Here is a 22,085-nt window from a genome sequence, read left to right on the forward strand (position 1 = left end):
GTCCTGTTGTTGGGGATGATATTTAAAGACAAAGACAGCAGGGTTAGGCCCATGGCCGCCAGTCTCCTGTGTTGTCCTTGACACATGTTAAACGTATGGTTAAACTTACAGTCATATGTTGCTTTAAAACGGCTAAATTGGTTTATTTGTTGATACTCTCATTCTTGCTATGTGCATTAATGTGATGTTGTGCACTAGATAAAGGTTCTATTATAGCACAACATAATGGTGACCAGGTTCTCCTATCGAATGCCTAATATTCACATGCATTGTTAACGACACGTGGAGTCGAGACATCAGCTTCAGATATTGGCTTGAGCGTAAACTCCTTGCGATCCAATTAATTGTAACTTAAGGGCATGGTAAAATAGCATCCTGGGTATTCTTGGTGGATCTAGGGTCCGATAGGATTGAGTGTCTCACACAGGGATGAGCAAAGCATTATCAATCATTATTAACCATGACATATTTTGGAGTCAGATATAACGCAATGTTAACTTGTGTTAGTTGGTCATGTGAACACCTGTGTACAGTTGGGAATCATTTTGTGTTTTTATTCTTAACCCGTTCTTAGGTGTTGTTATTTCCAATTCCTCAGTGTTATTTTGATTACATACTGTAGGGCACTTCCATTTTTTTTAATAATAAAAAGTAATGCAAAAAGCTAATAATGGCACCTTACACACAGTCATTAAAATCCACAAAACAACTGGCTGGACAAAATGTGAAGGATCCATCCTTGGTAATGACATTGAGGCTTACTAGCAGCATTTACATATGAATCCCACAGAGGCAAGGGTTAATACCAGGTTAGTGCTGCAGACTTTGTGGGCCACTGCATGTACATTTAAGGAAATAATAAATTACCTGTCAGACCAGTAGATGTAAGCCCCGAACACAGCCACAGAGAACAGGTCTACGTTGGCCGCTGACAGTACAATCTCACGACTCTCACCGGTCTCAAGGTTGATCCTCTCTATCTTGTCTGTGCGGGCGTCACACCAGTATAATCTATTTTCCTGGAAGGTAATTTAAAAATGCACATCACCGGTCTATCCTCTTATTGGGTACATTTTATCCACAAAAGGAGTATGAGAACAGCCAGGGGCACCGTAAATGGGGGCGGGGGGGGGGGGGATTGTACAGGTCCAGGTCCAGGTCTGGGAATAATCCTCAATCTTGGGTCGAGGGTATACAACTATTTTAATGCTCCAAACATAAGCTATACTCAGTATGGAGCTAGTGTTAAAACCAACATTTAAAAACCTGTGTATCCAATCCAGAAAAATGGTTTGTCCCACATATCATAGCCTTCCTTGTAGTACACATTTTGAGCAAAGCGTGGTAAACATCAGCACAACAGTCTGTGTTACATGCTGCAAATTCCATTCAAAGATATAGCTCATGAGGTCAACAAAATCATGTGTCAACAACACAGAGTGTAAAATAATATTCATAGAGGGGGGGGGGTATGAAGTTTGCACAGCGGCTAGCGGCACCCCGAGGAACAGCTATATAATAAGAGGATAGAAGGGAAGAGGGGTCAGGTGTCTGCACCTCGTAGTCTATGGAGATCCCGTTGGGCCAGGCAATTCCAGAGTTGACCAGTGTGACCTGATCAGAGCCGTCCAGACGCGCTCGCCCTATACAGGGGTTCTGACCCCACTCGGTCCAGAACAGATACCTGCTCAGGAGAGAGAAGCACAGTGCCAAAAGCAATGTTTACATTCAACTACTTAGACAGGAGTACAACATTTCTATACAGTATATATACATAACCACACACACACACACACACACACACACACACACACACACACGCACACGCACACGCACACGCACACGCACACACACACACACACACACACACGCACACACAGTATGATTGACAGTCTGAATAATTGAATTAAATTAATCATACCTTCTTTATGCCTGCAGGAGTCTCCAAATGGGTCAACCATTACAACAATCTCACTGCAGGACATCTTAGCCCTGGCAAGCTTAATAATATCAGCCACCCTCTGTCTATCATATGCTCTATTTCTGGACTGACACAGCAGGTCATTCCAGATTACCTACGAACATCATGACAGAGGTAGCTGAATCATCTCAACTCCTACAGATCAAACTAGGCCTCCTAATATTCTGTCCATTATCCCCCCTTTTTTTCCCCCTGATTATTATCCCATTCATGATACAAAATGCATTCTTTCATCATTGATACACAGACAGACCCTTTCTGTGGATGGACAGCGATGGCTCTGGGTTGATCAAGTCCTTCAGAGATGACCACAGAGCGGTATGCACCACTGAGACGGGCGATTTCAATGAGATTCAAACCATGGTCTGTCCAGTACAGGTTACCTGTGGAAGGAGGCCAAAGATGTAAACAACACATGACATATACAGTATCAGACATCATAACACAAACAAAATAGCGTAAGTAAAACCACATTTAATTATTTTTGGCACACTAATACTCCAGAGATAATTTTGTAATGTTGGCCAACATATGGCCATATCCACAGAGGAACACTGAGGAACACATAAAGTCAGAACATGTTGGCTACATTTCACAGCAAACCACACTGACCAGCTATCCAGTCAACTGCGATGCCCTCGACCCGACTGATGCCAGTAGTAATGATGTCTTCCCTCCAGGTTTGATCCCTCTTGGCTCTGGAGATTCTGTTCAAGCCCATGTCTGTCCAGTAGATAGTGTCATTTCCTGTGAAACAGAGGATATATTTCACAACAACATCAAATACAATGCTAAATGTGTAGCCACAAATCATATGTACTGCATACCCACAAACAAAACAGTTCATGAAACTGTTTTTTATTTCAGCATGGGCCATTTCACTCAATGGGAATATAAAGCATGATTGTTAGCAGATCCACACATTCAAGAGACCTCATTTCATTGTTGACATGTAGAGTTATGCCGGAATGGTTACTGTAAACCCGGTTTTATTGAAAAGTATATTGCATATGCAAAGCATGGCATCTAAAATGTTATGATCCTTTAGATAATAACTCTGTTTCATACAGCATGACATACTCAGTCATTCATCTTCCATCCAGCCTTAAGTACATCTCAGTATTTGCCTGTCAGTTCTGTAGGCATAGGTTGCTAGGAGGTGAGGCAGTGTTTGCACCCCCCTCCTGTTCATACTGAATTCACATTAAGATTGTATAGGTATCGGAATACATTATATATAATATATATTATAATAATATTATAATAATATATATTATAATAATATTATAATATAATATATATATATATATATATATATATATATATATATATTCAGAATATGTATTCAGAATACATTTTGAAGTATTTAACATTCTTGTAGCATACTTTTTATGGTATTCTGTGTATTCAGAATACAGATACTTTCATAAATAACAAAAATTATATTTGAATCTCTTTCACAACAGCCTGCAACTCAATCAACCTCACAATGTTGCTGCTACTCTGCACTGCACAGTAACTGCTCAGCTGAATGAGAAAAATAATATTGTGCAATCTGCATCCGTTGATGGCTGAAGTTGCAAAGTTGCAATTTGTGGTGCTACTCACAGCTGCTAAATTGTACGGAGAGCTTGGTTGAGTTGAGAAAACTATGTTTTAACTTTTTAATTTAAAAAAAATCATCTAGCCTAGTATTCATATTGGTCAAAGATAGGACCACCAACGACAAGTTGACACCCGCAACTGGCCCGAAAGCAGCCCACTGATGGCACACTGCTCTAGCTGTTGGCAAGCCATCCTCTCCACTCCTTTACTAAGCTTTATATTTAGCTAAAATGGCATCAGTCTTTAGGGTTTAACTGTCAGTCTACTATTGGCATGTCAACTGTTGGTCTACCACTGCCAGGGCGACATTGATCAACCGTTGGCATACCAACTATCGGTCTACTAATGTCATGCCGACGGTAGTCTAGCTTTGGCAGGACTACATTAGTCCACCATTCACATACTATTACTACTGTACTACTGTACGACTTAACTACTTTATTATAACTTACCTTACTTATTTTACTTCATTCTATTATTGTTGATTTTGTATCCTGCTGCAATGCCAATGTCGAAGAACCTAAGCCTAAGACGTTTACTCCTGTGTACCTGTACATTGGTTGTAATAAAAGCAATTCTGATTCTGATTCTGATTAGCGGCTGTCGGTTTAGCGTTGGTATGCTGGCAGTCGGTCTACCACTGGCATGCCTGTGTCCGTCTACCATTGGTGTGCTGACGGGTGTCCACCAACGGTATGCCACTGTCTGTCTCTCATTGGCATACTGAACTTCGTCGACCAATGGTTTGCCAACACACTGTAGGTCTAAAAAATATGTTAAGAAATATTTGTTTAGTGTGTCCATGCTTCTTTGAACAATTATTTGATGTGTTTTCTTAAATGCTCCTGTGTACAAATGAAAAGTTCATTCAGTAATCTGAATACGTGTTGAGCAATGCATTCAGTATTCAGTATCAGAATACATGTTGAGCCATGTATTTAGTATTCGCTATCTGAATACATTTTTGAAGTATTCTAATCCCACTCTGCCATTAACACATATCTTACATGTGGCAGGATTCAGCTGGAAGGCTTTCATCTTTTTTTTACGCTCCAGCAACCTGCCTCATAATGCCATGCAAATGCTATGCGTGCGCTATCAGCTGCTTCTGGCTGAGCATAACTGTGTATTTGCATGTTCACCTGTATCAAGCAATGAAGGGGAAGACATCCCAACCTTCTACCCAGCCAGAATCCAATTTTAACTACATTTTCGGCTGTATCCTCATTAAACTAAAAAGCGGTCACACAATAAGATTACTCTTGACCTTCAGGATCACTGACACAATTCAGGTGGTGGTTGAGCCTCAAGTAATACGGTGTTAGCCTGCAATAATTATTTTGTGACATATACAGCATGTGACGTTTTCACCCTATTTCTCCACATTAGTCCCAAAGAATCTGTCTGACGTATAGAGACAGTGTACATGAGTTGTTACCTGAACAGCTAGTTCAGGTAACAACTCATGTACACTGTCTCTATACGTTAGACAGATTCTTTGGGACTAATGTTCACTTGTAAACACTGTTTGATGCAACACATACTGTGTATGTGACTATGGCGCATGTATGGATGTACAGTATGTATGTGATATGTGTATGTATGTATGTGATATATGTGTGTGTGTGTGTGTGTGTGTGTGTGTGTGTGAAAAGTGTGTGGTAAGTGTGTGTGATAAGTGTTTGTGATAAGTGTGTGTGTGTGTGTGTGTGTGTGTGTGTGTGTGTGTGTGTGTGTGTGTGTGTGTGTGTGTGTGTGCGCGCGTGTGTGTGTGTGTGTGTGTGTGTGTGTGTGTGTGTGTGTATGTTTGCACACGGGTGCTTATGTTAGATAAAACTTTACATTCCCTTAATATATGGCTTTTGTTATCACATATTGGTGGCAAGATAATATATATGAAGCACAACTAGTCCATACTTTATTCATAGCATTCACCTGTGTAATAAATCTATCATATTTATCACATGAATTGTGCAAGAAAGAGACCATGTACTGTATATAACACATAACGGCAGCACGAGCCATGGGTTTATGCAAAGCAGTGTGCATGTTACCTTCATTTGATACAATATCTGGGGAATTGCTTTGTGTCAGGAGTGGTTCTAAGGCTGGTGGAGAACTGGCCGGGTGTTACTCATGCTGATGTGCCCGTAACGTGAACTTATTATTCTTTGGAGCACTCAACAGCACTACTAACCGTTATTCTAGAGGGTTAAAGCATTCTACAACAAAGGTCTCCCTCAATCTCACTCTCACTCTCTCTCTCTTCACACTTTGTACTTGATTATGAATTCTCACTTGGAGTATCGTTTTAGATTATATTGCACTTTATTATCTGCTTGCGCAGCAATTTGTTTCGACTCACATGCTCCAACAAGATAAAAGGTACATAAAACAAAATGACAGATTAACAACATCTACATATTAAAACCACAAGGCATCCAAACACATAAGCACCATCTACAACAAAAATTCACATTACTCCATATGCAGCCATCAAATCCATCAAATCCATCTAGTCTATGTAATGTATATGTGGCAGACATAGCGCAGAGCACAATAGAAGAAGAGGGCCATGGTTCCCTGAGCTGTAGATTTTCAGTATAACTGTGAACTGAGGAACATAGATTGAGTGTGACCTGCCAGTCCTGGAAATACTGTACCTGCATGGAAGTCCACACCCACAGCAAACAGAGTCCCTGTGATGGGCATCAAAGTCTCTATGTTGTCATTGGGGTCCAATGCGACTCCTCGGATCCCCTCATGGATCGAGTACATCAGAAATGACTCAATGCCTAGAGAACAAGAGAGTATTGTAATTCATTCACTCTCTTTACATACAAAAGGCAGGCAGTACAGGGTGAAAAAAAAATGCAGTAGATGCAACTGTGTTATAATAACATGGTTACTACTTGGTTATCAAAAATCTAAAACATGCAATCATTATGTTAGGGTGTTTCATTTAATTGACATGGTCTATATGTTGGCCTCAGAGATCAGCGGTTTCTAGTGTGTTTAAGGTCATGCTGTAGGGTCACATTGAGGCTACTGCTATTTGTGTAGTTAGTTTGAGTAGTCTACTTTGCTTACCCTCACAGGACATGCGATCAGTGCGCAGGTTGTAGCCCACAGTACAGGAGCAGCTGCGAGTGTTCTCAGATGTGGGGAAACAGAGCTGGGAGCATCCTCCGTTGTTTACCTGACATGGGTTTCTTCCTGAATATTGAACATGAAATGATAAATTCAGAGAAGCAGAACATGCATTTGTGTGTGTATGTGTGTGTGTGTGTGTGTGTTTGCATGCATACGTGTGCTTACCTCTCTGGCCCTCCCTGTCGTACACCTTCATATGTACCACTCCACTGGTCTTATTCCGTAGAACCACTGGGTTCCGTCCATCTCTCTTGTTAACAGTTCCCAGCTGGGCTGAATCATCATCAGCCCACCATAGTTTACCACCTGAAACAAACAGCAGGCCTCAATTCAAACTATACCCTCAAATAAAGTCTGGCTGGATATCTATCTATACAGTACTATTATGTAACTTTGCATGTACTGCAAGTTGATCGGACAAGACACCAGGGCTTTAAACACAGGTAATTGTTGATGGGAAGTAGGTAGGAGTGTAGTAGCATGAGTTTGGAGAGGGATGCTGCGAGAGTGTCTGTCCCATTGAGGAGACGAACCAGCACAATACCCCCTCCACCCCCCTGCAGAATTCAGTGATACACAGCTGCAGCTCTTGACTAGAGCTATAATAATTCACAATGTAAAAATAGACACAGTTAGCAGGAAAGGTGAAACACATATTTATAGTCAGTAGAGTAATGTCATCAAGAGGGTTTCAGATCTTATTTTATTATTCTCAACACATGTAAGAGATGTGTTGTTAATATTTCAGGGAGCCAGTGATTATGCAAAGACATAACAATTTATCATGCAGTGGAAAAAATCGGAACATGGAATAACATTGAAAACAATCTTTCTTAGATTCCATTATGTATAATACAATGTCTATATTCAGTTCTGGAGGTATTACTGTAATTATTATTGTCATGCGCTCATAATGTCTGACTGAAAGCAGGCAGGCAGTGAAAATGCAACCATTGTTACATCCCAAGGCAACCACTGCCATTCAAGTACTAGCCTTGGACTCAAAGTCAACAATCAAAGGAAAGAGAAACTCATTTTCTAAAATCAGACAAATTGCCATGATTGACACTGACAGCCTACATGCAGTTTGCCCAACATTTGACCCCCCCGGATCAGCGAGTCCAGATTAGCTGTTCTACAGTGTTAATGTGATGCCATGGGGGGCAGAGGAAAGCTGTGATTGCTTAGTTGTTGCTCATCATATTCAATTTCCTTCTCAACCGCTGATTTGATTCCAGGCAAGGCACTACCTGATGGATCACCCACACCTTCTAAACAGAGGCCCTCACCTCTCCGTCTGGCCAATCCAATTACTGCATTGCTCCTGGAGCTGAATGGATCGACCTTGGGACTGTGACAGAGCTTTCATTACCTCTATTCACAACTAGCCTTGGCAATCATTACAATATATAAGTGGGAGAAAACCATGCAATTGTTTGCTGATTGTAAACTGCTGTGTGCTTGTCAACATTTTGGATTTGTCGATGCATAACAATAATTTTGCTCATTCTGACACATTTGGATTGATGAAGCCTGCCAGACATGCTGCTATTGCGATACCAACATGGAAAGCAATCAGAATTGTACACTCACCGAACACTTTATTAGGAACACTATACTAATACTGGGTAGGGCCTCCCTTTGCTCTCAAAACAGCCTCAATTCTGTGTGGCATTGATTCCATTAAGATGTTTGAATCATTTTTCAGGTGCACTTTCATGCTGTGAATGTTCCTTTCTACCACATCCCAAAGGTGCTCTATTGGATTCAGATTTGTTGACGGGGGAAGGCCACTGAAGGACACTGAACTCATTGTCATGTTCACAAAACCAGTTTGAGACGACTTTTGCTTTGTAACACGGTGCATTATCTTGCTGGAAGTAGAAGATGGGTAAATTGTGGCCATGAAGGGATGCACATGGTCAGCAACAATACTCAAATAGCTGTGGCATTCAAGAGATGATTGATTGGTATTAACAGGCCCACAGTGTGCCAAGAAAACATTCCCCACATCATTAAGATAGTTGCATGAATGAGAAGGTGTACAGGTGTTCCTAATAAAGTGTCCGGTGACCATATCATGTGACCACAGTCAAATAGTGATTTCCTTTCACAGTGGGAGATAGAGCAGAAGTTGGCTTAACTATGGAAAACCTGTCATTAGAGCAGCCTTAGTCTCTCATCAATGGTCCCCTTTCCCTGCTGTGAGAGAGAGCCATAGATCCGGGTCAGAACCCTGTTAGATCTCAATCTCTCTTAATTTATACAGGATGATGGGTAGGAACAGGCTTAACCACTACAAACACAGGCTGCCCATTGATTGACCCAACGCAGACCAAAGGGCTTTGTCGTAAGGAGCTGGTGTTAAATTTGTGTTCAATAACTTTGATTCTCTAATTCACAATGGAGCAGGACAGCCCATACACCTAGCACATAATGCTAACAAAGTCTAACAAACATTCCCCTCTGAAACAGATGGCACACATAATCAATGACATATGAATAAAAGCAATCATATTACTGAACCTGATGAATAAAATGCCAATTTCATTACTGATCTCCACAAATTACCCTACAAGTAAAAAAATATAGTTACTTTAGCGATAGAGATTAGCTAGGTGAAAATGGATTTTAAAACAGAAGTGTGGGCATATAAATGTAGTTTCATTATCATTACAGTCATTATGGACACAACAGGCATCTCTAAAGGCTACTCTACAGGGACTGTTTATCTCACTGAGAAATAATCAATATTCTTTTCACTGAGACCTATCGGCAGTTTTGCCCTTTCCTCCAGATGTATTGCTCCATATGACTTTTGTGTACCTTTTTTGCTCCATATGACTTTTGTGTACTATTTATAGATAATAATTTTAATTAATAATTTGCCATTTAGCAGACGCTTTTATCCAAAGCGACTTACAATTACGAATTACAGGGACATTCCCCCTGGAGTAACTGAGGGCTAAGTGCCTTACCCAAGGGCACACTAGTAGTGGTGTGGCTTCAGGCGGGATTTGAACTCACAACCTTCCGATCACAAGTCCAACTCACTATCCACTAGACCACCACTACCCCTCATCAAATCTAAGCTATATACCATACATACATACTATGTTTCCTTCTCAATACATAAGTCTATTGCATAGGCTAAAACATACACGGTATTGACAAGCCCAGAAAAATCTTTAAAAAGCTTCAGAAACTTCAGAAACAATGCTGAACATAATTTACAGCAATACAGAGTGGCCTAAATGCTTTAGATAGTGTATTGAAGCAAAAAAGGCTTTAGTCAGATTACACCACAGAATATTTGCAATTCTACCTTCTAGGTTTATAAAATGACAAGATGCAAAAGCTGTAAGCTTCTATGACACAAATGTTGCCATGCACGTACCTAACATTACTAAGCTCATAACCCATACCACTAAGACTTTTTTTATGATCATTGGTCTACAAACTGAGAGTTATGGAAGAGATATGGAATATGGACAATTGGTTAGTACTCTGTACTCTGACTGTTTTACAAACATGCATTACACACATGCATGCACACACACACACACACACACACACACACACACACACACACACACACACACACACACACACACACCCTTTCTGTCCAAGATCCTTCATAAAAGGAGTGCTATAAACCTAAATATAACCTACAGTACCTGTCAAGTCAATGAAGAGTAACACACCAATGCTTTATTAATTGTGATACATGATTTGTTGTGAGAATATCATTCCACTGTAGTCAGCCACAGCTTTGAGAGTAAGCCATTAGTATGTGTTGTCTTGCATTCTAGATGTGTAATGTGAAAATGTGTATTATACTATATAATGATGTCTCTTTTTCCATTTCTGTTGCAAGAACATTTCATTTCATGGAGTACTTTCTCCATAAAGTAACTCGTACAGTACATGAATGTATTGTCATATTGTTCCTTTCCTTTTGAAGACTTTAAATACAGTACTGCCTACTGCCCATAAAGTAATGAGGCCTACATCAATAGTTTCTTTACTTCTTGACAGCCTAATTACAGCTTTTCCGACTTGCAGTCAGAGGCAATCGTTCAATGAAAAAGAAAAAGGAGGCCTGCAATGACTTAATACTGTGCTTCAAAAGGCATGAATTTCGCTCTGACAACAATTTCTTCTCGCCAAATCAGACCATCAACTCTAACTTTAAAACAACACCCTTCTGTCACTGTATTTGCTCTCTGCTCATTACTGCGGCTGGCAAGGCAAATTCATTCATACAACAAGAAGCTTCCCAATCATCCAGATTGTAACTGGAAGTGAATCCATTTAAGATTCTAAGCCTTACTCAAAAAAAGATTCAAGGTGTAATGTAATTAAAAACCCAGATGCTATGTGCTGAAATAGACGTCTTATGAGACATAGTGGTCTTGACATTTTTCATTCCATCTGGACTTAAATCAATCATATTAAGATTTGCCGTCTTTGATGATCTACTTCCCCAAAGAATGTTTACTAAAGAAACAAAAAAAGGATGGAAAAAGTTTAATTTAGTTTGGTAGATATTCAGTACGGTATATATAATATATTATGATATTATACTGTGACTTCGCATAAGCTCTATTGCTTTCATGGAAAACCGTCTTTGAATCAGCTCAGGCATGCTTGAGTGTTTGTATTCTCAAATACAAACACTGGTAGGTATTCAGTAAACATTCTTTGAGAATGGAGCAATAACAAAAAAAACAAATAATCTTGAGAAATAAGCATGATTCAGTACCTCCTTATTGAAAAAAACAAAAAACATCATGTTGTGCTATAACCTACCTAACCTTTAGTACATTTCCAAATGAAACCCACAGGTGATGGATTGTCCAACAAATTAGAGTCAACAGAGACACTGAGCAACAATCCACAATAAACATCCACCTCCCCTTTCATTACAAAAAAAATCAATCATCAATCAAACCCAGCCTGTGTTTTAATTATCTAATGCCCAGGCAATTTCACACAGAGTGGAGCAGAACTGTCGCCAATGCTGGTTAAATGGCTTCATTCAGGAACCACTTAACTAGCGACAGATAATCCCCACACACTTTCTCCTTAATCCCTGATGGGTATCTGATGCACTGACATGCTCCACTCACCCATAACAGCCAGAGCCGTCGCTTTGGGTAACTCTCTCTTCACAGTCTCCAGGACCTCCAGACTGCTGCCGTCCAGACTGCACCTGTTGATAGTGCCATTACCAGAGCTTATCCAGTATACCTTATTGGCAGTGTAGTCTATGGAGAGACCTAAGAGAAAAGAGGACGAGTCCATTTAACATACAGTATGCGTACAATAAGTACTGTAGCTATATAAAAGATAATACCGGGGATAACAATACTATTTAGTATTTTTCTTTGAGTGTGCACAGTAATTGTGTGTTCACAAGATGTAACCTTGTTGAGACCAGGCTTTCCTACTGTAGTTAGGAAAGCCTGGAGAAATCCTTTGCAGAAAGTAGCTACAAAGAAGTGGAAACCTGTTCGAAATGAGTGATGCCTCACAAACAAATCAAATACTTTGCTTGGGCGGAGCTAAAAAATAAAAATAAAAAAATCAGTTTTTCCTTCAGGTTTTGTTCCATGTTCTTGATGTTGCAAGCTAGCATAGGTAACAACGCTCTGCAAAATAGTCCTAGGAAATATTCTAAGAAAAGATGACACACATAACAACTAGCAATCCTTCTACAGTCAGTATATTGTAGATATAAAGCAATATGCATCTAGTACTGGAAAGGCACTCTCAAGTGGACGTAAAGCCTGGGTGAGAGTCAGTATATGTGTGTGGGGTAGTGGAATGATTCGTTGCGGCCTGGGATATCTCTATGACCTCCAGTTGACATTATAAATAATTTGACCAGAGAGTGTCTCCTTTTAAATCCATTTCCTAGCGGACATGATGGGATTTGACAGAATGGCACTATTGATGGTGGCAACCGGAGGCTATTTCAATTGTGTGCCTGGACAGCTCTCTGTCTCCCACGGTGTGTTGGATTTATGTATGGCTGATTCACAGTCACAACAGATCATTAATTTACTCTGTCCCCAGGTCCACCCCATAATCATAAATGAAGCCATGTGAAATATGATGCCCAAGCGATTTATATTGCTGACAGGGCCAACAGACTGAAAACTGTGAAAAACAATGGTACTGTTTATTCGAGAGAATGACAACATGACCTTGGGGTCTGTCAGAACAGCTGCTTGAGACGCAGACCTGCAGATGCCCAATTGTTCACCCAGCCTTATATCATCTGAGTGTACAAGATCAAACGACTGGCATGGCATCATTCAGTTGAAAATTGGTTAATTATATTAACCCCTAACACTTGGAGAGATGTGCAAACACAGAGAAATCAACCGCTCATGATCAATGAACTGCCTTCTGTAGTATGAGTGGGCAGTATGTACTGTACAATATACTTCTACTGTATGAGTACATACATATACATGTACAGACAGACTAAACACGGCCAGCCTAGGGACTGTGACTGTGCAAGGCAGTAACACGTGTCATATGGGGTTGTATTGGAGCAATGTTTCACAGCCAGGTCAAACAGAGCTATAATGTTCAACTGACCCACTGGTTCCCTTTGGTTTTGGTGAAGGACCTTGCTGTTACTCCCATCCATGTTGGCCAGGTTGATCGTGTTGCCATCTGTCCAGTAAATTTTGCTACAGAGGAAGACATAAGAAACATCCTATCAAACATCCTATCAAACCTCCTATCAAACCCATGAAATGGGCCCAAGATAATGCTGAAGCACAGATGTTGTGATGTAATCTACTTACCCTTTGCTGGGATGCACTACAAGGCACCTTGGCTTATCAATCCCGTGAATGACAGAGGTCTTCAGGGATCCATCTAGTCGAGCGACATTGATTTGCGACTCGTCATTCTCTGAGCTGAGCCAGTATAAGTTCCTGGAGAGCCAGTCTAAAGCCAGCCCACGGCAATTTAGAATATCTAGGGACAAAACAATACAGGAAGGCTGTCACTCCAACTGGGCCTTTGTTTGACAGAGACACTAGGCGGCATCCAGTTATTAGAGACATGTCAAAGAAGTAAACATTACAATTGAGTAAGTCAAACAGCTTATGCAGAGAGGCTTTTGTTCTGTGGTCATCAAATTAAATCTACCTTAGAAAAAGAATACCTTACACAACAAAAACAATGACAGAGTTGATTTCCTGCACTTCTGTCCTGATACAAGAAAGACACTTAGGAATACCAATCAAGAAATGTCGATGTCAGTGTCAATCAAAAGAGGTCCACAGCACAGATGCAGTATTAATATACTTTATTAATATGTATATGTATATATATATGTACATATACATATTATTACATATATTACATATTATATATTATTACATATATTATGTACATATATTAATTAATTAATATACATATGTAATAATGTACCACAAAGGAGACTGTTCTACCTCCAGATATGACCGTCTCCAATCGGGTCCCATTGATGAAGGCCCGTTTAATGGTTTGGGTTTTGACATCAGCCCAGTAGATCCTTTCCTCCTGAGCGTCATAATCCACCACGGTGACATCATCGATGTCTGGCACAGTCAGCGCTGTCATAACGTTCATGTAAGGGTTGTCAATATCCACGCCACGGATCTCTGATCGCCTGACGTACAGCAGAAACCTTTTCAGCGCTATTGAAAGCAGACAGAAATTGAATAGAAGAAAGAATATCAATAACTAGAGGTTTTTTTAAGAGGTTGACCTTTTAGTCAGATATGGCTATGAAGGTAGGATGATAACAGCTTTAAATAGATGCAAATGCTGATGTTTATCAAATCGGAAGCCAATACTTAAAATGCCAATGAGACAATTAATATGCATACAAATTCAAAAAAACACTCTCTCTTCTTTGTGTAGTCATTGTGTAATCTCCCACATTGTCATTTTGGTATCAAAAAGGATAAACACAGAGGATGTTATAGGAATGCTGATGGCTGGTCCCACTCACCAAAGCATGACTGTTTGTTTGGGGACAGCTTCATGAGGTGTGGACAGGTGCAGGAAGCTGTGCGGTTATAATTGATGAGACACAGGTGTGAGCAGGGACCACGTCCATCATGCTCCTCACACGGGTTGGAAGCTAAATGAGAGAGCAGTGCAACTTTTGAGACCAGTCAGCAAAAGGAACAGAAAGATAGAAAAACAGGCAATGGCAACATTTTACAAAAAAAGTATGTAATACAGGATTGTGCACTAAAGGCTTTGGGCACATACAGTATGAGATTCAACAAGAACCTCTAATGTGTGTCAATTGAACATCATGTATCCCCAGGGACTCTGTGCAATAGCTTTTTAGGAAGGCCACTATGTACAGACTGGGTACTGTCATGTAAAATAATGTATATAATTGTATAATGTATAATAATGTAATAACTAATGTACAATAGTAGTGCTAAAAACAGAAATACTGTATGATATGTATGTGTATGTATATATATATGTATCTCTCTCGCTCTCTCTCTCTCTCTCTCTCTCTCTCTCTCTCTCTCTCTCTCTCTCTCTCTCTCTCTCTCTCTCTCTCTCTCTCTCTCTCTCCCCACCATTTTAGGATCAAAAGGCCTCACCTTCCTGGCAGTGACATAAAGGGCACAAAAGCTTACAGAAACAAACTGCAAATATTATGGGCTCCGAAACATGATTAAAGGGCTATTTTGAAGCACTAACAGCTACTTAAAGGTCAAGGACAGGAAATGAACGAACAGCTGCCAAAATGTAGTCTAATGTTTTGGATGGCCACCTATACCTCTGAACCATAATGCTGACTTCCTAATTTATATTTGTGCTGAGGTAGGCCTCCACCCTTCCTCCTCCCTGCCCCCACCACCCACGCCACCCATGTCATGGCCACAGTCGGCCACTTGTTCTACAAGGCTTTGAAGTGGGTTGTACCACTGGCATGCATTGGGAAAAAGTGTGAGACATCCCCACAGAACTAAGGTTGTAATGAATGCTGACCAAGCATATCAAATTATGCAAACTAAGAAGTCATCTAGAAATGGGAAAAATAAATTGCTTTAGCCTATTCCATGTGTGGCAGCCCTCTCCCTATGTGCTATGAGCTAAACATTCTAAATCATGACCTTTCCACTGTCATGACACTTTCTAAGATGGGTCAATTTAAAAAAAGGAAATATGTATTTAAACAGTCTGAGAGTTGAATTCTTCCTGAGGATTTGTGATTCCAGGGACCAGGGTCCTTTAATACAGACCTCGTGAAACTCATTTATCTGTCTCCTGGAGTTCATGGTTCATCATGGTTTGTTATTGTAGGACCATAGCAATCCAGGAGCCAACTGTATAAACCTGGAGCTGCTGACATTCTCTCCAGACAACTCTGGTGGGATATTACAAAGGCTTTAACTCCTCAGTGATCTAGACAGTAGGCTACATAGACAAATACCAGCTCTCCCTCAGTCCACTCCACAATAACTATTTTCTACACTTCCTTTAAAAAATAAATAAAATAGAACAGGTACCTTTCATGCATTCCCTCAGCAGAGACAACAGTGTTTCTTGTAGTGATTTACCTCAGCAAATGTGTAGACATCTCAATGTCTCAATATATATATATATTTGAATGGTTTACGGGGTAAATCATCGGCCTGTGTTAGTTGAAAAAGAGTTCACGACAAGCAGGGTAGAATGTCTAGAGACAGCACGACACTCAATTGAATCATAGCCTTGAAAACGACAACAACAGCAGAAGAGTGTGCTCCTTCTAGACTGGCTGACGTCTCATAAACACAATAAAACTGCCAAGCTTAGACTACACAGAGTGTGGTGCCCAAAAAGTGACATACTGTACAGTATTTTCCATCTGAACCAGAACATCCATTGGGAACACTAGGTGATGGCTGCTGGGGCACTTGACTCTGCTAAGAGTCACCCTGCTAGATGCTTGAATATTCATGAAAGGCCTTTGGTCCCCATGGCTATGCTAAAAAGCATATAATGTGTGTTATGTGTTTTATTTCTTACTGTGGCTGTTCTGAAAGCTCTGTTTTCTTTGATGTAGAGGGTAGGGTAGGGTAGATGTTCAGTGCAAATAGCTGTGTTTTCTAAATCATATAAATAATTCAACGTGTTTGCATAGCTAACACACAGAGACTATGGCTCTGTTAGGTCAGTTGTGTAATCAAATGGTATTGTCATTGTGGCACTCTCCTCTTCCCTCTGTCACTCTGTCACTCCTAAGTAAACGAGACAAGTGTTATGTTGGAAAGACACACATTAGCCTTGTATTATGTAAGCGGGCGGATTTTCTCATACAACAATCTCATTATCAACAGCAATATTATCATTCTGCATGTATTTAGACCATCTGCTTTAGACCAACACTTTCATGCTTTGCAGTGATTCAATGCGCCATGCATGCTGATCATATTTATGCATGCCCAGGCTCCAAGCAGAGCGCAAATACAGTATAATGGAGAAAACTTCAGTGGTCCTTTTATATAATACCATTTTAGACACACATTTTGTTGCATAAATGCAATCATGAATACAAAATTGGATATGAAATCATTTTCAGGCAACTACTGGCACCTCCTGCAGTGCGCTTTGTCATTGGAAGTACAACTTATTATTATAAGAATGATACACATTTTCCTAAAAATAATTTGTAATACATGATTTCAGAAGTTGACACTGTTCCTTTAATTATAAATAGTATCCTGGGAGCCTGCTGCATATAGTCTGGGTGTGTTTGATGCTATATCGGAGCTGCAGTATAACTCACCAATTACCATCTCTCACTGGGAGGCCTTGGGACTGGCTTCCCCCTTAACTAATCACTGGCACCTCCTCCCTATTTTCAAACCTCATGTTGTCACGCTGTCTCTTCTCCCCAACTGCACGTAATGTATTTACAACCAGACTGTTGACGCCCCCAGTAAAGCTCAGTTGTGGCAACCACCAAAACACCTCTGGAGACCAGGACTGTACCACCCATAGCTCTCCCTCTCCCTGTCTCTCCACTTCCCCCACCCATCCTCTCCCTGTCTCTCCACTTCCCCCACCCATCCTCTCCCTCTCTCTCCACTTCCCTCACCCATCCTCTCTCTCTCTCTCTCTGGTCCAGATCTGGAGCGCCAAGCAGCAGCATCTCAAGGCGTTGGGACTGGCCTGAGTGGATATTAGCCAGTTCTTCCCATTGGGCTCTTTAAAATGGGATTAGACATACTTACTGGCTTCTTTAGAAATTCAGTTCAATTTGTACACACTTATCTACAGTATGCAGAGCAGTCACCAGTATATAGATACAGTGCAAGAAGGACGCCACAAATTAACTCCTGCCACATTGGCAGCATTGTGGGATTGCTGAATAGATCCAAAGCAGATTACTGCTATACTCATGCTCATTCATGGGTGATGTGTTACATTTGTAGAAAGCTGAGGAGGGGCATTTTGAAACTTGGTGGTATGAAAACATTTAATGTATCTAAAGAGCCTTAGACTAAACCAGGTGGCCTTTGCACAAAACAAAATGCAGGCATCATAACAATTCCATTCACTTGTAGTTCAACTTTACTGCTGAATCCATGTACTGAACAAATTAAAGCAATCAATCGAAATTAATTTAAATCCAATCAATTTTAGCTTGGCAAATTAATGTGCATGCTGATATGCATAACTTGTGTCATTGGAAGAAGTTGGATGATTTTTTTTTTTATGAACTAAGTGGATTAGCATATACATAGATTAGCAAACTCTATGTATAATACTGGTCATAATATTGCATACCTTTATGCATTCATAATTGATTTAATTAGTGCATGTGTCTTTGTTTCTGACTTTCAATAGGTATACAAGAGAATGGCTATCATCTCTGCCGACGGGGGTAATCTCGTTCTGCAGCTTCTCTCATTAATTTTGGTTCAATTAAACCCCTCAAAAACTGCTTGACTCCGTAGCATGAACCAATTAGACTAATTTGGGTGAAGGGAAAAACACCATTCAGAGGTACCATTAATGTAAGCTAGTTCTCTGCATGACCACCTTTTCCAATCACTCAGCCAGCCTCATTGTAGGCATGCTGGGAGCCACAAGATTGACAGGTCCAATGAGGGCAAAGCAGCAGCTAACAGGGAGTTTATATATATATATCTTTATTTTTACACTCAGTCAATAATAAGGAATGCCTAAATATCACTATGAACAATAAGCAAATCATCAAGCTATCTTCTGAGTTATAATTCAAAGACAGTGAGGTGTTAACACTCAAACACTCTTAGGGAGGTGGCTAATATGTGTGGCCAAAGATGCCCAGGGGGATCGACTAGGCTTGGCAGGTTTACCTTGAGGCTGTCTGCTGGGGTGGAAGATCTGCAGGTCAAAAGGTTGGGCGCTGGTCTTCTGGATCACTGTAACGTTCCGCCCCGTCCATTTGTTAGCCCTGGCCAGTGTGTTGGTCCTCCAGTCTGTCCAGTAGACACTGCCCCCAAACAGGGACACAGCAAAGGGGTGTGACAGGTACTCATGTCCCCTCAGGATCTCTATGACCCCACTGCCATCATACAGTGCAGAGTAGATAGCATCAGAACTGGAAGGAGAGGGAGAGAGGAGACGGAAATCACTCAAGTCTGTCACTAAAACCAGACAAGCAAGCCAGACATTAACCCAATTTGGTTTATATATGTATATATATATATATATATATAATATATACCAGGACTAAACACCGGACCTAGGGGGACCGGGCTTACTCCCCTGAAGCCCCAACTCTTTAGAACACTCCCCCAAACCACATCAGAATCCAGCAAGCTCTCCTCCTTCAAACAATCTCTCAAAATATCCCATCTTTTTAAACTTGCTTCTTTAATCTTTAACTATTTGTATTGTTGTTTTTACCCACTGTTCTGTTATCTATCTATGCTTCTGTTCTGTCCATGGAATGTAGTGTTTAGTGAATGTAATGTGTTTGAATCCTGAGAAAAGTGCTATATAAAATATATGCATTCATATTATTACTACTAATAATATATTGCTGCAGTTGCAATCGTTTGAAAATAAAGTGATAGAATGTGCTTCACGTCATGAAGTGGATCTGTCATAAACAGGCATTGGGGATTGTCATTATTCTCACAGCAGGCGCTATGTGATCTATTCTCATCGTAGACATATCTTCCATCAGCTTAGGCATATTTACAGTTGATAAACTATTCTGCTGTTCACCACTCATCAACCATACTTTGAATCAAATCCCACAGTCTCTGTTATCTGCAGAAAATATACAAAATACAAATAGCCACAGTTGCATCCTAATATTGGAGGCACCTACCGGGCATCAGTCCAAACAATCCTCTTCTCCAAATGATCTAGGGTGAGTCCATTAGGCCAGGCTCCTATCTCCATGTCCTTAAACACAATATGCCTTCCGCCTCCGCTCATGGACGCAGCCTCAATACGGGGAAAAGTGGCGTCCCAGTCAGTCCAGAAGAGGATTCTAAAGATAGAAACCCATTAAGAAGATCTACCATTATCTGTGAGAACATGGCCTGTTATCTGCTCCTCTAAGAATTCATCTGGAGTATGGAAAGAGCAGACTTTGTAGGTCGAGAAAATCTACTCTGTGAATGAATGACATGACAGAGCCATGCTGTTAAAGAAAAACCCAAACCATCTACTGTGTTGAAAGAAAAGCAAATAATGTATTTCCAGCACTGAAATGTTTTCCTGGAATATTGACAAGGCTAAGAGCCTTTGAACAAAAAGTACATTTTGCAGTTCCTCAAATCATTTTCATTGGTTCGTCATTGTGAACACATTCCAAACTACAATGATTACATGCAGTGTATTGTTGTACGTGGACCACTAAACACACACACACACACACACACACACACACACACGCACACACACACACACACACACACACACACACACACATTGGCAGCAGTGTCTGGTCCAAGAACAGCACCAAATAGAACAGTGTTATCCCCAGCATCTGTGGTATTGGCTGGAATGGGAGGCCATCTGCTTTTTTACGACCTTCTACGGCTCAATGAAGCCTGTAAATGAATACTGTGATTACTTTGACCATCAACAGAGTCATGTCTAATCTCCAAAACATGAACTCTCTGTCTTGCTTTTGTCCACAGAACCAGCTAGAATGTGAGACCCAGTAGGAGCCCATGCTTAAATTACACATTGACGACAATGAAACAGTGTTAGGAAGAAATATCCTTGTCCAGATCAATAGCCTTATTCATTGGTCCAGGCATTCAAATCAATGGCCCACTCTTTTGAGTGGATTCAAGTAATTAGATTAGAATTATTGCTCTGAAACAGAACCTTGCCTTTAGGCACCAATTTCATCCATTATTCTTACAAGGTTCTGCACTGAAATGTAAGTCACACTCCCAAAATGTGGAACACAGGGAATAGAGAAAAAAATACTTTAATTATTATTAAGATTATTTAAGAATGTACTTGATTTATAAGGAAGTTGTTTAAAACAGAACTAGACTGAAAGAAGTGTAGGCCTATAATGAAATGCTAGTCATTCATATGCATGCTTTGTTCATGCATACTGTTTCAGTAGGTGAGCATAAACACAATATCATGTGATTGATGTGAACAGCCAAACCTAGGCCCGTTGTATTTCCCTTTGTTTCCCAGTAAAATGTGCAACTAACTGCCTCAATGAGACTCTGTTGTGCTGCGCTTTCAAGATGAATCACTCCAACGCTGCTTTCGACTTTGGCCCAATACAGGAGGCATGTTGTGTTTATTCCTAATACTGTCTGCAGATACTGTCTACAGATAGTGCATATACAAAACACATCCCTACCACCATTCACCAATAACCTTGTGATCAGTTAAGCAGCCTGATATTGATCTTATGCCACCAGATACAATAATAATATAAACTGGCTGTGGATTAACCTGACTGCCCACAGGGGTCTGAGGCCAGATCATGCCATTGCTGTTGGTGTAAATCGAGCTATAGATCTGCAAACAGTATCCCACTGTCTACCTACAGTGCAAATAGACATGAGTTCAGTTATTCTGAGGCACAATTAACAATATGTACCATTTTACAGCTTAAGAGGCTTTTTCATTCAATTTTGTGCCTGAGATATTTTCGAGATGAATTGTAGCCATGCATTAAAAGAAAAATGGGGGGAGCAATAAAGTGCACGAGCCAAGGGAGAGAGAAAGATAAGCGACATCACTTGTCATCGCTCAAATTGAGTCAACAGAACCATTATTGATGTGTTCTATTTTTAGCATTAATGGACCCAAACCTGGCAGACATCCTCATGCATCA

At 40.4% G+C, this 22,085-nt stretch overlaps 1 protein-coding gene across 1 annotated transcript in view; it reads right to left on the reverse strand.

Moving 5' to 3' along the window:
* LOC308162643 (low-density lipoprotein receptor-related protein 1B-like) overlaps nucleotides 1–22,085 on the reverse strand; it is a gene marked incomplete at both ends in the record, with an annotated part of 148,352 nt that overhangs the window by 64,580 nt on the left and 61,687 nt on the right. The window contains 14 exons of the mRNA XM_080536787.1: nucleotides 868–1,019; nucleotides 1,558–1,684; nucleotides 2,235–2,364; nucleotides 2,594–2,728; nucleotides 6,250–6,381; nucleotides 6,677–6,802; nucleotides 6,905–7,045; nucleotides 11,872–12,021; nucleotides 13,352–13,446; nucleotides 13,564–13,738; nucleotides 14,218–14,445; nucleotides 14,763–14,894; nucleotides 19,111–19,355; nucleotides 20,094–20,258. Of these exons, the coding sequence (XP_080392913.1) occupies nucleotides 868–1,019; nucleotides 1,558–1,684; nucleotides 2,235–2,364; nucleotides 2,594–2,728; nucleotides 6,250–6,381; nucleotides 6,677–6,802; nucleotides 6,905–7,045; nucleotides 11,872–12,021; nucleotides 13,352–13,446; nucleotides 13,564–13,738; nucleotides 14,218–14,445; nucleotides 14,763–14,894; nucleotides 19,111–19,355; nucleotides 20,094–20,258 (2,133 nt within the window). The remainder of the gene's footprint in view (nucleotides 1–867; nucleotides 1,020–1,557; nucleotides 1,685–2,234; nucleotides 2,365–2,593; nucleotides 2,729–6,249; nucleotides 6,382–6,676; nucleotides 6,803–6,904; nucleotides 7,046–11,871; nucleotides 12,022–13,351; nucleotides 13,447–13,563; nucleotides 13,739–14,217; nucleotides 14,446–14,762; nucleotides 14,895–19,110; nucleotides 19,356–20,093; nucleotides 20,259–22,085) is intronic.

Source organism: Nansenia antarctica (assembly GCF_963989245.1).
Source record: "Nansenia antarctica genome assembly, chromosome: 7".
Classification (NCBI taxonomy): domain Eukaryota; kingdom Metazoa; phylum Chordata; class Actinopteri; order Argentiniformes; family Microstomatidae; genus Nansenia; species Nansenia antarctica.